Source organism: Tachyglossus aculeatus, chromosome X2 (assembly GCF_015852505.1).
Source record: "Tachyglossus aculeatus isolate mTacAcu1 chromosome X2, mTacAcu1.pri, whole genome shotgun sequence".
Lineage (NCBI taxonomy): Eukaryota > Metazoa > Chordata > Mammalia > Monotremata > Tachyglossidae > Tachyglossus > Tachyglossus aculeatus.
Window position 1 is genome coordinate 27330988 of NC_052100.1, and position 19415 is coordinate 27350402.

At 47.6% G+C, this 19415-nt stretch overlaps 1 protein-coding gene across 1 annotated transcript; it reads right to left on the reverse strand.

The window, feature by feature from the left end:
* Positions 1 to 16320: 16320 nt before the first annotated feature.
* Positions 16321 to 17646, reverse strand: NHLRC1 (NHL repeat containing E3 ubiquitin protein ligase 1). The gene has a single exon (XM_038771445.1). It carries the CDS (start codon positions 17622 to 17624, stop codon positions 16446 to 16448), a length of 1179 nt encoding a protein of 392 aa, XP_038627373.1. The 5' UTR covers positions 17625 to 17646; the 3' UTR covers positions 16321 to 16445.
* Positions 17647 to 19415: the final 1769 nt, after the last annotated feature.

Below are 19415 nucleotides of genomic sequence, written 5' to 3' on the forward strand. Positions count from 1 at the left end.
GTCACTCCCTGGAGCCCTCAGGATCGGGAACTGCTTCCCGTCCCCCGCCTCTGCTGTAACCTCCGGGAGCGGGGGGACTGCCAGAGGCGGTCTGCCCATCTAAATCCCAGACCTCGGATTCTCCCACCCCACTGGGAGAAGGCGCTGCCTAGACGCTGCTCTCCCTTCCTTGGAATTCTTCCAGCGGGTGGATTTTTCTTCCTAGACAACTGGCTTGGGACCAAAAATGTGTTTCTAGAGAATCTGTCTTGGATGGCTGCCCAAGCCCCCTGTCTCCAGAACCAGAATATAAAGGGGGTCTGAGCCTCTTCCTCTCCCCCTCCACCCCCCCCACGACACTTTTTTGTTTTGTTTTTGCTAAGCGCTATGTGCAAGGCACTGTACTAAGCGCTGGGGTGGACACAAGCTTATTAGGTTGGACACAGTCCCTGCCCCACATTGAGGTTAACAGTCTTAATCCCCATTTTCCAGATGAGCTAAATGAGGTATGGAGAAGTGAAGTGACTTGCCTAAGATGGCTCCAACTCTGTGACCCAGGACGCTAGAAAGAGGGTGGTATGAAAATTAGTGGGTATGCTTGAAACCCAGGTTAAATAGATCAATAATGGTATTTAATGAGCACTTACGTACGGACAGCACTGTACGACGTGCTTGGGAGCGGACGATACTACAGAGTTGGTAAACACAATCCCTGCCCACAGTGAGCTTACAGTCTAGAGGGGGAGAAAGTCGGTCATATAAATAAATGAGTTTTGGGTATGTACCTAAGTGCTGTGGAGCTGAGAGTTGGGTGACTAATGGCCACGTGTTTTGTTGTCTGTCTCCCCCTTCTAGACTGTAAGCCTGTTGTTGGGTAGGGACCGTCTCTATATGTTGCCGACTTGGACTTCCCAAGCGCTTAGTACAGTGCTCTGCACACAGTAAGCGCTCAATACGATTGAATGAACGAACGAATACAGATCCAAATACAGAGATGACGCAGAAGACGGGGGAGTTGGAGAAAAAGAGAGCTTAATCAGGGAAAAACCATCAGGTGAGATACTCTGCCAAGGACTCCCCTTATCCTTGTTTAATTTTCTCTGTGTGAAACTACAATATTAAGCGATTCATTGTTTGTCTGCTCCTGACATTGTGTGTTCGTTGAGCTAAATTTTCTTCGCTTACCCTCAGGCATCCAGTACAGCATTCTGTGCAATACAGGTGCTCATTAAATAGTTCTGATGACTAGGACAGCTCTCCAGAATTCCAGACTCGATGTCATTTTGGAGAAGGGTGATGATTCATTCATTCAATCATTCAATCGTATTTATTGAGCGCTTCCTGTGTGCAGAGCACTGTACTAAGCGCTTGGGAAGTCCAAGTTTGCAACATATAGAGATGATAAACTCCAGGGAGCAGCTGCATGAGAAGCAGCATGGCCTAATGGATAGAATCCTGGGAGTCAGAAGGACCTGGGTTCGAATCCCGGTTCTACCGCTTGTCTGCTGCGTGACCTTGGGCAAGTCATTTCACTTCTCTGGGCCTCATTTCCCTCATCTGTAAAATGGTGATTAAGACGGTGAGCCCCATGTGGGACAGGGACTGTGTCCAACCTGATTACCCTGAATCTACCCTAGTACTTAGAACAGTGCCTGGCACATAGTAAGTGCTTAACAAATGCCATTTATGAAAGGCGGTGGGGTGGGGAGGAGAGAGGAAGATAGATCTAAGCCTCCTATTGTACAGCTGGATGGATATTGTTCTGAGAGATGTACTGTTTGAAACTGGGGAAAATAATAAATAAAATAAAATAAAAGATAGAGCCATAGGGACACTATAATAATAATAATGATAATAATAATAATAATGATAATAATAATAATAATGGTATTTGTTAAATGCTTACTATATGCAAAGCACTGTTCTAAGCGCTGGGGGGATACAAGGTGATCAGGCTGTAATCATAATAATGATAATAATAATAATAATAATGGTATTTGTTAAATGCTTACTATATGCAAAGCACTGTTCTAAGCGCTGGGGGGATACAAGGTGATCAGGCTGTCCCACGTGGGACTCACAGTCTTAATCCCCATTTTACTGATGAGGGAACTGAGGCACAGAGAAGTTAAGTGACTTGCCCAAAGTCACACAGCGGACAACTGGAGGAGCCTGGATTTGAACCCATGACCTCTGACTCCAAAGCCCATGTTCTTTCCACTGAGCCACGCGGCTTCACTACTTCAGCACTCCCTCGGACTCGTCGAAATGTGCTTATTAGGTGAACACTGAACTGTTTTTTCTGGAGAACGCAGATGAAGGGACTGATCTAGCCACGAGACACCATTATTGAGAGGTGCCATTTTGCGTTTGAAAACAAGTGAGGTTAGTAATCTGACAGAGGCAAATTCGGGACTTGAATTTTAACCAGTAGAGCTCTCTCCTCCTCCCCACTAATAATATACATTGAATTAATGACTTTCGTGTAACAAAGAGAACTAGGTTTCCCTCCTCTGGCATTCAAGCTCCGGGTTTAAGGCAACTATTTCGTTCGTGCTTGGACAAAACTCTTGGCAGGATGAGTGGGTTTCATTAAGTGTCTTTTCCCGTCAGTGTTTCCCTCTGTCCCCCACCCTGGATGTGGACATGCCGTTCTGTAGAAGTCGGGGAAATGGGTTTGGCATACCCCAAAGCACCAATGCTAATTAAGAAGCAGTGTGGCTCTAGCTAGGGTACAGCACGGGTCTGGTAATAATAATAATAATAATAATAATAATAATAATAATAATAATAATAATGGCATTTACTAAGTGCTTACTATGTGCAAAGCACTGTTCTAAGTGCTGGGGGAGGTTACAAGGTGATCAGGTTGTCCCCCGGGGGGCTCACAGTCTTCACCCCCGTTTTCCAGATGAGGTCACTGAGGCCCAGAGAAGTGAAGTGACTTGCCCAAAGTCACACAGCTGAGCCGGAATTTGAACCCATGACCTCTGACTCCACAGCCCGGGCTCTTTCCACTGAGCCATGCTGCTTCTCTAGTCTCCCCCCCTAGACTGTGAGCCCACTGTTGGGTAGGGACCGTCTCTATATGTTGCCAACTTGTACTTCCCAAGCGCTTAGTACAGTGCTCTGCACACAGTAAGCGCTCAATAAATACGATTGATTGATTGATAGTAGTCAGAGGACCTGGGTTCTAATCCCTGCTTTGGCACTTGTCTGCTGTGTGACCTTGGGCAAGTCATTTCACTTCTCTGGGCCTCAGTTACCGCGTCTGTAAAATGGGGATTAGGACTGAGAGCCCCATGTGGGAAAGGGACTGTGTCCAACCCGATTACCCCCAGCCCAGAGTTCAGTGCCTGACACATAGTAAGAGCTTAACAAATACCATTAAAAAAAAATTGCTGCCTGGCACTTAGGTGGAATTGTGGGCATCATCATTACCAATTTCTCCCACTCCTCCTGACCCACATCCCTCCATTCCTGTGGCCTTTCTTTTCATCCCGAGCTGGTTGAGGCCTGGTTAGAGCACGTCTCCCCCCAAAAAATCAAAGAATTGATTTGCTACTAAGAGAAGTTCTCCAGAGGGAAGGCAGAATCCTGACAGAAGGAAACACCAGGAGCCGGGACTGCAAAGAAAACCCATCTACAGCTTGCACACTACTGGCTTCCTCCTCTATCCTGGGATTAAATGTCCATATCTAACCAACTGCATAAAAACCCCTTAATAACCAAAATGGAAAATGGAATTATGAGCCCTAGGCTTTATAGCGGCCATAAAATTCAGACCTTCACACATACCTCCAACCTGGAGACTTCCTGATAGCTTCCAGTGTGGCTTCCCATCTTGGACTTCAAAGGAACTCCTGGGTGTGGATTGAGGGTTTTATGCCGAAAGAGTAATTGAATCGCTTCCTGTCCCAAATCTAATCAAAGGTCACGTTTAGTGAGTCTCCACCTAACGTTAATATATTTTCCTAAGGGAACAACTTGAAGGCCTTGCGTGGGGTTGAGGCCCATTTCTGGAATGATTTTCCCCACTCCACATTCTGAAGCTTGGGCTCCTTGCTGTCCTCCAATCCGGTTTTCGAATTATCTGTTAGATGTTTATTAAAAACGTTGCTGCTTTACTAGATAAAAGGAGAACAAATGGCACAGAGAAGGAATCCCTCACAATCAATGGTATTTTTTGAGCATTAACTCTGTGAGGAACACTGTACTAAGCGCTTGGGAGAGCACAATGCAACAGAATTAGTAGGCGTGGTCTCTGCCCACGGCGAGTTTCCAATCTAGAGGGTGCTTACGGTAAAGAGCTACAGTCTTCAATGACCCAGGTTCAAAACCTTTTCAAAACTCATTTCCATGTCCCTTGCTCGACTGAAAACTTTGGGAATAAACCCAGGCCACTGGGAAGGGGTTGGTATTTAAAGAGCACTTTGTGCAGAGCACTGTACTGAGGGCTGAGGAGAATACAATAGGACAGAGCTGGTAGACATGTTCCCTGCCCACAAGGAGCTTACACTCCAGTGGGGGAGACGGACATTAAAATACATTTCAGATAGGGGAAACGTCAGAATATAAGAACAGGGACTTTGCTTAGAAGAGCATTTGACACATAGTAAGTGCTTAACAAATACCATTAAAAAAACAAAGCCGTGGCACAGAGCGCAGTGATGAACCTAAAGAGTTTGTTTTGGCAGAACTGGGAGGGAAAAGTGAACTCAGACAGAGGTTTGGCAATCTTGTGGGTCGGCTGAGGTTGATAAATCGGCTGTTGATGTTTGACCGTTGCTGGAGCTGTCAATTAATGTATTTTTCATCATCATCATCATCAATCATATTTATTGAGCGCTTACTATGTGCAGAGCACTGTACTAAGCGCTTGGGAAGTACAAATTGACAACATATAGAGACAGTCCCTACCCAACAGTGGGCTCACAGTCTAAAAGGGGGAGATTTTTTTTTTTCTAAAAGGGGGAGTCTGGATCTAGGATCTGGATCTGGATCTAGGGAGGAGCAGGGGGCTAAACTTTTTCAGTTTAGGGCCAGTAACTTGTGGCAAGGCGAGAGAGGGTCTAAAGCTTTATTTAACCTATTTCCTTCTCTAGTAAAATTATCTGGAGGTGTTAGATCTTTAAAAACACATCACATTTTTTTCCTGAAATTTCTTCTCTTTCTGTCTCCTTTCCTCTCTCCCCAGCACATTTATTCCCGGCAGCGTGGCTCAGTGGGAAGAGCAGGGGCTTGGGAGTCAGAGGTCATGGGTTCAAATCCCGGCTCCGCCACTTGGCAGCCGTGTGACTTTGGGCAAGTCGCTTCACTTCTCTGTGCCTCTGTTACCTCATCTGTAAAATGGGGATGAAGACTGTGAGCCCCCCGTGGGAGAACCTGATCACCTTGTAAACTCCCCAGCGCTTAGAACAGTGCTTTGCACATAGTAAGCGCTTAATAAATGCCATCGTTATTATTATTATTATTCCCAATTAAGGCTACTCAGGGCAAGCAGTGTGGTCTAGTGGACAGAGAGAGCCCAGGCCCGGGAGTCAGAAGGACCTGCGTTCTAATCCCGGCTCCACCACCTGTCTGCTGTGTGAACTTGGACAAGTCACTTCACTTCTCTGGGCCTGTTACCTCATCTGAAAAATAGGGATTAAGGGACTCAAGTCACTGGAGTTATTCTTGTTCACTAAAACAAGGTGGCTAGGAGGCAATCAGACAGGCCTAAAAACAAAACAGCTCAGAGGGAATGGGTAGCGAAGCAGCGTGGCTCTCAGTGGAAAAGAGCCCGGGCTTTGGAGTCAGAGGTCATGGGTTCAAATCCCGGCTCCGCCAATTGTCAGCTGGGTGACTTTGGACAAGTCACTTCACTTCTCTGTGCCTCAGTTACCTCATCTGGAAAATGGGGATTAAGATTGTGAGCCCCCCCACCCCCGTGGGACAACCTGATCACCTTGTAACCTCCCCAGCACTTAGAACAGTGGTTTGCACATAGTAAGCGCTTAATAAATGCCATTATTATTATTATTATTATGAGAAGGGTTAATGCAAGGCCTAGACCACTGGGCTTCCACATCAACCAGGTCTTAACTCACCTACCGGGCCCTACCTCATCTACTAGGCCCTTCTTCATCTACTTGGCCCTACCTCACCTAACCAGCCTTTACCTCATCTCCCAGACCTTACCTCATCTACTAGGCCTCACCTCATCGACCAGGCCTTTCCCCGTTCTACTAGGCCCTACTTCCTCTACTAGGCCTTACCTCATCCACCAGGCCTCTCCTCATTCTACTAGGCCCTTCTTCATCCACCAGGCCTCTTCTCATTCCACTAGGCCCTTCTTCATCTATTTGGCCTTATCTCGCCTACCAGGCTTTACCTCATCTACCAGACCTTACCTCATCTATTAGGCCCCACCTCATCGACCAGGCCTTTCCACATTCTACTAGGCCCTACTTCCTCTACTAGGCCGCACCTCATCCACCAGGCCTCTCCTCATTCTACTAGGCCCTTCTTCATCCACCAGGCCTCTTCTCATTCTACTAGGCCTTTCTTCATCTACTTGGCCCTATCTCACCTACCAGGCTTTACCTCATCTACTAGACCTTACCTCATCTACTAGGCCCCACCTCATCCACCAGGCCTCTCCTCATTCTACTAGGGCCTTCTTAATCTACTTGGCCCTACCTCGCCTACCAGGCTTTACCTCATCTACCAGACCTTACCTCATCTACTAGGCCCCACCTCATCAACCAGGCCTTTCCTCATTCTACTAGGCCCTACTTCCTCTACTAGGCCTTACCTCATCCACCAGGCCTTTCCTCATTCTATTAGGCCCTACTTCCTCTACTAGTCCTTACCTCATCCACCAGGCCTCTCCTCATTCTACTAGGCCCTTCTTCATCCACCAGGCCTCTCCTCATTCTACTAGGTCCTTCTTCATCCACCAGGCCTCTCCTCATTCTACTAAGGCCTTACCTCATCCACGAGGCCTCCTCATTCTACTAGGCCTTACCTCATCCACCAGGCCTCTCCTCATTCTACTAGGCCCTTTTTCATCTACTTGGCCCTACCTCGCCTACCAGGCTTTACCTCATCCACCAGACCTCACCTCATCTACTAGACCCCACCGCATCTACCAAGCCTTTCCTCGTTCTACTAGGCCCTTCTTCATCTACTAGGCCTTACCTCATCCACTAGGCCTTTCCTCATTTTACTAGGCCATACTTCCTCTACTAGGCCTTACCTCATCCATCAGGCCTTTCCTCGTTCTACTAGGCCCTACTTCCTCTATTAGTCCTTACCTCATCCACCAGGCCTCTCCTCCTTCTACTAGGCCCTTCTTCATCTACTAGGCCCTTCTTCATCTACTTGGCCCTACCTCGCCTACCAGGCTTTACCTCATCCACCAGACCTCATCTACCAGACCTTACCTCATCTACTTCTTCATCCACCAGGCCTCTCCTCATTCTACTAGGCCTTACCTCATCCACGAGGCCTCCTCATTCTACTAGGCCCTTCTTCATCCACCAGGCCTCTCCTCATTCTACTAGGCCTTACCTCATCCACCAGGCCTCTCCTCATTCTACTAGGCCCTTCTTCATCTACTTGGCCCTACCTCACCTACCAGGCTTTACCTCATCCACCAGACCTTACCTTATCTACTAGACCCCACCGCATCTACCAAGACTTTTCTCGTTCTCCTAGGCCCTACTTCCTCTACTAGGCCTTACCTCATCCACCAGGCCTCTCCTTATTCTACTAGGCCCTACTTCCTCTACTAGGCCTTACCTCATCCACCAGGCCTCTCCTCAGTCTACTAGGCCCTTCTTCCTCTACGAGTCCTTACCTCATCCACCAGGCCTTTCCTCATTCTACCAGGCCCTACTTCATCAACTTGACCCAGCCTCATTCTACCAGGCCTCACTGCCTTTTATCTAAGATGTTTCCTCGGCATCCAAACTCACGTCTGAGGACCACAGTTTCCTTCCCACCAGGAAATACAAAGACAGTCCGCCAAGTGACTTTGGAACTTGTAAAGGGGGAAAAAACGGAAAGAAAGAGGAGGAGCGTTTACTAGAACATGACTTGCTCAGAATCAAAGCCAAATGGTGTTTTGCAGGATCTGGATAGGTCGCTGTTCCTTGTTTATTTAGAGAAGAACTTGTTTAAACAAATTCTCAGGGGTTTGTCTTTGCCAAGTTCGCTTCCCCGTGGTGTAGGGCGTTTGTTACAAGAGCTTGTTGGAGGCGGAGAGGGTGGAGTAGAGGGAAGGGAAATTGCACAGAGGATCTGAAGCAGACGATACTAGGGGAATTCACTGCTCTTAGAGAAATCGGTCTTTACTCGTATGAGGTGGGAAGGAGGCGGAGTTCGGATGACAGGTAATGTAGTTTTGGAAAAATTGTTTTTTATCACAGCTGGGTCTACACGACTTTCAATTTTCCAGTTAGTGTGAACTGGGGGGAGAGTCAAACTAGATCGCTAAAGTCCAAAACTTCACATCGGGGTCTGAATGATCCAGTTCAATCAAGCAGTAAAACAATCCATCGATCCATCATGTTTACTGAGCACCTGCTGTGTGCCAAGCACTGTACTAAGCATTTGGGAAAGATGATAAAATTATCAGACACGGTTCTTGCCTCCAAGGACCTTTCAGTGCAGAGCACTGTACTAATCAACCAGTGGTATTCCTTGAGTGCTTTCTGGGTGCAGCACTGTACTAAGCGCTTGGGTGAGTACAACAGTTACTACATGTGGTCCCTGCCCTCAAGGAGCTTACCATCTATCAGTGGTGTTAATCTTGACCACCTTAACTGGGGAATTAGCCAACCTTGGCAGAACACAAATTTGGACAGATACAGTGCACATAGTAAGCGCTCAATAAACGCAATTGACTGCTTTGATAGACATGTACCCTGCCACAAGGAGCTTATACTTATTCCCCTTTTGTTGGTTGGATTATGACACCGGGAAAGCTGTGGCAACTTGAACCACAGATGGATTCAAATTCCTCCCTTCAAAGCCCTACTGAGAGCTCACCTCCTCCAAGAAGCCTTCCCAGACTGAGCCCCCTTTTTCCTCTCCTCCTCCCCATCACCCCCGCCCTACCTCCTTCCCCTCCCCAAAGCACTTGTATATACATTTGTACAGATTTATTATTCTTTTTACTTGTACATATTTACTATTCTATTTATTTTGTTAATGATGTGCATTTAGCTTTAATTCTATTTGTTCTGACGACTTTGACACCTGTCTACATGTTTGGTTGTCTGTCTCCCCCTTCTAGACTGTGAGCCCGTTGTTGGGAAGGGACTGTCTCTATATGTTGCCAACTTGTACTTCCCAAGCACTTAGTACAGTGTTCTGCACACAGTAAGCGCTCAATAAATACAATTGAATGAATGAATGAACGGGATCCTTTCTTGCCGCTACAGATTTTTTTTTCTCCCCCCATGGATCTTCTTACGAGGAGAAACCGCCCCTCTGCATCCTTTAAGTCACCAAATCCACCCCTCCAAGTACTTAACTTGTCTTGCTGATTCCAAAGAACTTAATACACGGGCAACACTGAATTTTGTCATGATCATGAATGATAATAAGAACAGCCCTTTGTCAACAATGAATCTACCCAAGGAACAAGATTTAAGGAGAGGAGTGATAAAGAACAGAGTTGTATCAAGAAATCTGTAATGCCTTTGAAATGTCCTTATGGTAGCACAGTGACTAGTGCATGGTGGGTCAGTCAGCCAATCAATCGTACTTATTAAGCACTTACTGGGTACAGAGCACTGTACTAAGCACTTGGGAGAGTACAATATAACAATATAACTGACACATTCCTTGCCCACAATGAGCTTGCAGTCTAGAGGGGAAGACAGACATAATATAATATATAATAACGTATAAATATAATATAATTGACAGCTAGCAAATAGCAACGTTCCCACTGTTCTTTGTGTTCAGCTCGTTGTGGGCAAGGAACCCCTCTACCAACTCTGTTATATTGTACTCTCCCAAGTGGTCAATAAATACACAGTAGGCGCTCAATAAATACGATCGATTGACCGACCGATTGATCGATTCAGGTGGCATTCTCTGAAACATCCGATCGAACGTTTCAAATGCAGGCTGGTCTTTCCCTAAATAAATTGGATATTTATTTCGATCAATGTCATTCAGGACCGCTTCCTGGATAAAGAGAAGTTGCTGGAAATTCAAGAGGTAAAGAAGCCAGATGGTAGAAAATTCCTGCCTCTGTTTTCAGAGAGAGGGCTCTTGGCCTGGCCGGCAAGTATCTGAATTCCTACTGGTTGTCTCCGTTTGGAGTCTGGCTCATTAATTACTCCTTAAAGTTTAATAGACCAGGCCCCCTTGGAGGTTTGTAGATCATCAGTGCCCTAAGCCACCCGTGAAAATGTCCCAGGATTCCTCTTGATGGCTTTTTTCCTGCTTCCTTTCTAATGGATCAGGTAAGGCTTCCCTTGGGAAATCTTGGGCCCAGATGTTCTTTTTCTTCTGTTCATCTTCACTGGAAATATCAAATTGCTGCTGACGGAAAAGTGTTCTCACGAGCCCATGTTTAAAAGATGGGCTGGCAACGGGTTTGGGCTTGGCCTGACCTAGAAGAGACCACGTTCAGCTGCCAAAATTCCACCCCAAGGAGGGTGTCCTTATCTTCATGTCCATTTGTCCTCCTCGAGGGGGGATTTCCTAGGCCGGGGCTAGACTGTAAGCTCCTTGAGGGCAGGGATCGTAGTCCCTAACTATTAAACTTTCCTAAGCTCCTTAGTAAGCTGCTATATATACAGTAGACTGAAAGCGCCTTGGGAGCAAAGATTGTGTTCTATATCTTTGTACTCTCCCAAGCAGTATTATTATTTATTGAGCACCTACCGGGTGTAAAGCCTCGTCCCAAGCAGTTGGGACGAGGCTTTACACCCGGTAGGTGCTCAATAAATAATAATAATAATACTTGTTCAGCACTTACTAGGTGCCAAGCACTGTTTTAAGTGAAGGGGTAGATACAAGTTATTCGGATTGGACACAGTTCCTGTCCCACACTGGGCTCACCCTCTTAGTCTCCGTTTTTTTACAGATGAGGTAACTGAGGCACAGAGAAGTGCAGTGACTTGCCTGAGGTCACACAACAGACATGTGGGGGAGCTGGGATTAGAACCCAGGTCCTTCCAGCTACTAGGCCTGTGCTGTCCACCACTGTCACACTGCTTCTCGAATAAATACCATCAACTGATCGACTGAGGCTCTGATCTGAATCCATGGGGATTTTCCTTGATTTAACCAGGAGACACTTAATCCCCAAATCTTCACCATCGGACTGTCTCATTCTTCCCTCACTCACTCCATCTCTTCAGACAATAATAACCTTCGCCGTTCTCATACTGAAAATGAATCAGACGCCTTCCGAACGGCATTTTCAGATGCGCAGAAAGGAAGGAACAATCCATGGTATTTATGGAGCACTTCCTGTGTCTGCCGGACACTGTACTGAGCGCTCGGGAGAGTACAATATAATACTATAACAGACACATTCCCTGCCCACAGTGAGCGTACAGTGGAGAGGACGACCTTACAGTCTAGAGGAGACCAAGAACACACAGCGGGCAAGTGACACAGCTGGGATTAGAACCAAGGTCCGCTGGCTCCCAAACCCATGCTCTACCCATTAGGCCAAATGGCCTCTTACTGGGCAGTTACTGACTAAAATTAAACAGTGGCAGGGGTTTGGGTTGGGGGTCGGAGATGTGTGCGTGTGTCTCTTTTTCTCTCTCCTTTCCTGGTTTCCTCGCTGTACCTCATCCTCGCCTGTCCCGCCGTCAACCCCCGGCCCACATCCTTCCCCTGGCCCGGAATGCCCTCCCTCCGCACATCCATCAAGCCAGCTCTCTTTCTCCCTTCAAAGCCCTACTAAAAGCTCACCTCCTCCAGGAGGTGACATATTTTGTTACTATGTTTTGTTTTGTTGTCTGTCTCCCCCTTCTAGACTGTGAGCCCACTGTTGGGTAGGACCGTCTCTATATGTTGCCAACTTGGACTTCCCAAGCGCTGAGTACAGTGCTCTGCACACGGCAAGCGCTCAATAAATACGATTGAAGGAATGAATGAATGAGTTAGTATGTTTGGTTTTGTTCTCTGTCTCTCCCTTTTAGACTGCGAGCCCACTGTTGGGTAGGGACTGTCTCTATATGTTGCCAATTTGTACTTCCCAAGCGCTTAGTACAGTGCTCTGCACATAGTAAGGGCTCAATAAATACGATTGATGATGATGATGAGGCCTTCCCAGACTGAACCCCCTTTTCTCCTCTCCACCCCCCGTCCTACCTCCCTCCCCTCCCCACAGCACCTGTATATATATTTGTACAGATTACTGTATTTATTACTTGTACATATTTACTATTCATTTTGTTAATGATGTGCATATAGCTTTACTTCTATTTGTTCTGACGATTTTGACACCCATCTACATGGTTTGTTGTCTGTTTCCCCCTTCTAGACTATGAGCCCACTGTTGGGTAGGGGCCGTCTCTATATGTTACCGACGTGTACTTCCCAAGCGCTTAGTACAGTGCTCTGCACACAGTAAGCGCTCCATAAAGACAATCGAATGAATGAATGCTTTCTCTTTTTGGATCCCCAGTGAAGCAGAGGTAAAATGAGAGCACATTCAGAGTGGAACAAATTACCCCAAGACTCATCTTAGTGAAAAGAGACACCAACTGATTACAGCCCAAAAGTATTCGAGCTAGGAATGTCTGAGACCGTATCACATTCCTCTGGCTGGAGGAGACCCTCCCTCATCCAGCGGTGTGATCTTTCATCATCATCATCATCAATCGTATTTATTGAGCGCTTACTGCGTGCAGAGCACTGTACTAAGCGCTTGGGAAGTCCAAGTTGGCAACACATAGAGACAGTCCCTACCCAACAGTGGGCTTACAGTCTAAAAGGGGGAGACAGAGAACAAAACCAAACGTCCTAACAAAATAAAATAAATAGAATAGATATGTACAGGTAAAATAAATAGAGTAATAAATATGTACAACTTTCCCCGGTAGGCGACCACCCACCCCTCGGTCTGCAGAGACACCTATCTCTTTTCCATGCAGCAGGGACGACAGAAAGTTCAATGGAGGCTGCTCTCAATGACGGAGGGGGAAACGACATGAGAAGCCGCGTGGCCTGGTGGAAAAAAAACGCGTCTTGGGAGTCAGAGGATCTGAGTTCTAATCCCGACTCAACCACCAGAGCTGTGTGACCTTGGAAAAGCTACTTAATGTCTCAGTTACCTCATCTGTAAAATCAGTATTAAGACTGTGGGCCCCATGGGAGACGTGGGCCGAGTCCAACCTGATTAACCTGACTCTACCCCAACCCCTGCCACGGTGTCTGGCACTTAGTAAGCGCTTAACAGATACCATTTTAAAAAAAGCAAACAAACAAAAGCGGCGGTAACCACAAAGCAAGATAATAACCCACCGGGCTTGGGTTTCAGAGAGTCCTTTAGCCAGAACGGGTTCGTCGTCGATCCCAATTCTCAGGATTCCCTGCAGCGGTGGAGGTTTCCGAACCGTGCTGTGTTCCACCAACGGATGCGCTCCCTTGGGAAAGCACGGGAGAGTTGGGTGTTAGCCAGGCACTTCCCAGTGCGGGTGGTTTTTCAATGAAACCCCACTAGAAGGGAAAATCCTAAGACGCCCTGCCAGGGGACCTCATTAATCACCTCCAAGCCTGTTTTCTATGGGATTCTTAACCCTCAGAGCTAAAAACAAGATTAATGGGGTGTTTGAGAGTGCCACCTCATCATCACCATCAATCGTATTTATTGAGTGCTTATTGCCCTCGTCAATGGCAGGGCAATAATGAACAGGGGAAGCCTCTGAAGTAGGTTGTTCGTTGGGGGGCAAAGGGAGGCATTCGCTAGTGTAGCCTAGTGGATAGAGCACGGGCCGGAGAGCCAAAAGGACTTGGGTTCTTAACCCGGATCCGCCACTTAATAATAATAATGATGGCATTTATTAAGCGCTTACTATCAATCAATCAATCGTATTTATTGAGCGCTTACTGTGTGCAGAGCACTGTATTAAGCGCTTGGGAAGTCCAAGTTGGCAACATATAGAGACAGTCCCTACCCAACAGTGGGCTCACAGTCTAAAAGGGGAGACAGAGAACAAAACCAAACATACTAACAAAATAAGATAAACAGAATAGATATGTACAAGTAAAATAAATAAATAAATAGAGTAATAAATATGTACAAACATATATACATATATACAGGTGCTGTGGGGAAGAGAAGGTGGTAAGATGGGGGGATGGAGAGGGGGACGTGCAAAGCACTGTTCTAAGCGCTGGGGAGGTTACAAAGTGATCAGGTTGTCCCACAGGAGGCTCACAGTCTTAATCCCCATTTGACAGATGAGGTAACTGAGGCCCGGAGAAGTTAAGTGACTTGCCCAAAGTCACCCAGCTGACACTCGTCTGCTGTGGGACCTTGGACAAGTCACTTCATTTCTCCGGGCCTCTCTTCCCTCATCTGAGAAATGAGGATTCAATACCTGTCAGTCGGTCAGTCAATCGTATTTATTGAGCGCTTACTGTGTGCAGAGCACTGTACTAAGCGCTTGGGAAGTATAAGTTGGCAACTATCTAGAGACGGTCCCTACCCAACAGCGGGCTCACAGTCTAGAAGGAGGAGACAGACAACAAAACAAAGCATATTAACAAAATACAATAAATAGAATAAATATGTACAGTCAGTCAATCATATTTATTGAGCACTTACTGTGTGCAGAGCACTGTACTAAGCGCTTGGGAAGTCCAAGTTGGCAACATCTAGAGATGGTCCCTACCCAACAGCGGGCTCACAGTCTAGAAGGGGGAGACAGACAACAAAACAAAGCATATTAACTAAATTAAATAGAATAAATGTGTACAGTCAGTCAGTCATTCAATCATATTTATTGAGCGCTTACTGTGTGCAGAGCACTGTACTAAGCGCTTGGGAAGTACAAGTCTGCAACATATAGAGCCATGTCCTCCTTCCTACTTAGACTAGGAGCCCCATGTGGGATCTGATTATCGTGCATCTGTCTCAGTGCTTCGCTTAGCGCTCAGAGAAGCAGCGTGGCTCAGTGGAAAGAGCCCGGGCTTGGGAGTCAGAGGTCATGGGTTCTAATCCCGGCTCCGCCACTTCTCAGCTGTGTGACTTTGGGCAAGTCACTTCACTTCTCTGGGCCTCAGGTACCGCATCTGTAAAATGGGGATTACGACTGTGAGCCCCATGTGGGACAACCTGATTACCTTGTATCTCCCCCAGCGCTTAGAACAGTACTTGGCACATAGTAAGCGCTTAACAAATACCAAAATTATTATTATTATTACAGGGCATGATGATAGAAAGAGCTTAACGAACACCATTAAAAGTTATTATTATTATCATCATCAGGATAACAGGATGGTATCCTGTTATGTATATGTATATCCTGTATATATGTATATATGCTTGTACATATTTATTACTCTATTTATTTATTTTACTTTATTTTACTTGTACATATCTATTCTATTTATTTTATTTTGTTAGTATGTTTGGTTTTGTTCTCTGTCTCCCCCTTTTAGACTGTGAGCCCACTATTGGGTAGGGACTGTCTCTATATGTTGCCAACTTGTACTTCCCAAGCGCTTAGTACAGTGCTCTGCACACAGTAAGCGCTCAATAAATACGACTGATGATGATGATGATTGATGGTAAGCCTAAACACCCAGGGAACGGCCTAATCATTCCTGAGTAACCAGTAATGAACAACAAGTTAGAAGCCACCGTTCACAAATTACTGAAGATCACACCCTTCACGAGACAGCATCGCCACGAGCGCTCGCTGGACGTCGGCAGTCGCTGACAGGCCAAGAGTCATCCAAACCAGTCCGCTGAACCTCTACGCTATTCATTAGAGCGGAAGCTCCTTGTGGGCAGGGAACCCAGCTCTTGTTTCTCTGGTACTTTCCCAGGTTCTTAGCAGAGTACACTGCAATCAATCTGTCTGCCAAATCTCACCACCCTTTATATCGTATAGAGACTTTATCAAAATATCACCCCGCTTAGCATAAGACAGTAGGTCTAGAAGACAGCACTATAATTCAATCAGTCGCATTTATTGAGCGCTTACTGTGTACTAAGCGCTTGGGAAGTGCAATCTGAATATAATACAATCAATCTCCGGGCGTTTTGCAAGAAAACTTACTATCTAGTTCTCATTCAGGTCTCGCCAATTCATCATGCCGATTCCCCCCCACCCCCGTCCTCCTCACACATCCAACCAACTCGACTGCAGTTTTTCCAATCGATCGTATTTACGGAGAGCTTACTGCGTGCACAGCACTGACTAAGCGCTTGGGAAAGTACTCTTCGAAGGGCCATTAACAGTGAAGGGGCAACAGTGAGAATTCCCCGATCAGCTGGCTTTAAATACCGCTACAGAATGAGCCCCGCCGTCGAGGACAAGGAGTGACTTATCCTCCGAATAGGCCAGGGCCACGGGGTGAGAAAGCCCTCGGGTGACGAGGGGCCTGATGTCCAGGGCGGTCCCCGGCCTCCCCAGGCTCACGACGGCCCCGTGGAGGGCATCGGCGATGACGATGTTGCCTTCTGGGTCGAAGGTCACGGCGGTGGCGGCGGACATCTCGGCGGGGAAGAGGAGGCTCAGGCCGAAGGGGTCCACCTGGCCGAGGAGCCTCATGGAGGCCGAGAAGACCTTGACGCGGAGGCCCGGCCCGCCGCGCTCCAGTACGGCCACGGCCCCGTCGCGGGAGGACACGGCCACCCCCCGAGGCCCGAGCAGGCCGGCCCGGAGCCTCCGCGCCTCCAGGACCGTCCCCGCGGCCACGTCGGCCTGGAGCAGGAAGAGGGCCCCGGCCTCCAGGTCGGTCACCAGGACGGCGCCACGTGGGGCCGCGGCCACGCCCCAGGGCAGGCGGAAGGGAGCGCGGACCACCAGGCCGGGCCGGCCGGCCGGGTCGAAGCCCTTGACGGCGCGGGCGCCCGCGTCCGTGACCACGACGCAGCCGTCCGGGGTGACCGCCACATCCAGCGCGTAGCGGACGTCCCCGCCGGCCTCCCCTCTCTCCCCGAACTGGCGCACGCGGGCCCCGTCCGCGTCGAAGACGCTGACCCTCCGCCGGCCGTTGTGCACGACGACCACCCGCCCGTCCCGGGGGCCCAGGGCCATCCCGGTGGGGTTCAGCAGGGTCCCCCAGCCCCCGAAGGTGCGGCGGAGGACGAGGGGGCCCGGGGCGCGGGGCCGGGCTTGGAGGGCCACCGCCGCCTGGCCCGGGGGACGGGTGGGTCGGGGGGCCAGGATCTCCAGGAGCTGCAGCAGCGGCAGGCAGTCGCTGGTGTCCGAGCTCTTGCACGGCCTCCGGCAGAAGGGGCAGAGGAAGGCGAGGGTCTCGGGGTGGGCCAGGGCCACCACGCACTCCAGGCAGATGACGTGACCGCAGGGGAGGTTTCTGGGCCTGCGTTCCTTGCAGGCCCCGTGCTTCTCGAAGCACACTTGGCATTCCAGCAGGCGGGCCTGGGCCTCCCTGAGCGGGTCGGAGGTTTCCCGGCCGCCGTCCGAAGGTCCGGCCTCCATGGCCGAGGGGTCCCGTGGGCCTCGGGCGGCGGGGGGCCGGGCCCTGGGCAGATTTTGGGCACCGGCCCCGGGCCCCGTGACTAGTGAGTCGGGCGGCCTGCCTTCTGCTGCCCTCTCCTGGGCACCGGCCTCCCCCAAAACCTGTCCGGCCTGCCTTTCCTTCGCTCGTTCCATCATTTATTCAATTGTATTTATTAATAATAATAATAATAATAATAATAATGGCATCTGTTAAGCGCTCACTATGTGCCTAGCACGGTTCTAAGCGTTGGGGGGGTTCACAGTCTGAGCCCCCTCCTTCCTTTCCCGCCCTCCCCACAGCACCTGTATATATGTTTGTACAGATTTCTTACTCTATTTTACTTGTACATATTTACTATTCTATTTTTGTTAATATGTTTTGTTTCGCTGTCTGTCCCCCCCCCTCCTAGACTGTGAGCCTGCTGTTGCGTAGGGACCGTCTCTATATGTTGCCAACTTGGACTTCCCAAGCGCTTAGTACAGTGCTCTACACACAGTAAGCGCTCAATAAATATGAATGAATGTCTGTACAGATTACTCTATTTTACTTGTACATATTTAATATTCTATTTATTTTATTTTGTTAAAATGTTTTGTTTTGTTGTCTGTCTCCCCCTTCTAGACCGTGAGCCCGCTGTTGCATAGGGACCGTCTCTATATGTTGCCAACTTGTACTTCCCAAGCGCTTAGTACAGTGCTCTGCACACAGTAAGTGCTCAATATGAATGAATGTCTGTACAGATTACTCTATTTTACTTGTACATATTTAATATTCTATTTATTTTATTTTGCTAATATGTTTCATTTCGCTATCTGTCTCCCCCTTCTTGACTGTGAGCCCGTTGTTGGGTAGGGACTGTCTCTATATGTTGCCAACTTGTACTTCCCAAGCGCTTAGTACAGTGCTCTTTTATTTTACTTGTACATATTTACTCTTCTATTTATTTTATTTTGTTAATATGTTTTGTTTCCCTGTCTGTCTCCCCCTTCTAGACTGTGAGCCTGCTGTTGGGTGGGCACCGTCTCTATATGTTGCCAACTTGGACTTCCCAAGCGCTTAGTACAGTGCTCTGCACACAGTAAGCGCTCAATAAATATGAATGAATGTCTGTACAGATTACTCTATTTTACTTCTACATATTTAATATTCTATTTATTTTATTTTGCTAATATGTTTTGTTTCCCTGTCTGTCTCCCCCTTCTAGACCGTGAGCCCGCTGTTGCATAGGGACCGTCTCTATATGTTGCCAACTTGTACTTCCCAAGCGCTTAGTACAGTGCTCTTTTATTTTACTTGTACATATTTACTCTTCTATTTACTTTATTTTGTTAATATGTTTTGTTTCCCTGTCTGTCTCCCCCTTCTAGACTGTGAGCCCGCTGTTGCGTAGGGACCGTCTCTATATGTTGCCAACTTGTACTTCCCAAGCGCTTTGTACAGTGCTCTGCACACAGTAAATGCTCAATAAATATGAATGAATGAATGTCTGTACAGGTTACTCTATTTTACTTGTACATATTTAATATTCTATTTATTTTATTTTGTTAATATGTTTTGTTTTGTTGTCTGTCTTCCCCTTCTAGACTGTGAGCCCACTGTTGCGTCGGGACCGTTTCTATATGTTGCCAACTTGTACTTCCCAAGAGCTTAGTACAGTGCTCTTTTATTTTACTCGTACATATTTACTCTTCTATTTATTTTATTTTGTTAATATGTTTTGTTTTGTTGTCTGTCTCCCCCTTCTAGACTGTGAGCCCACGACTGGGTAG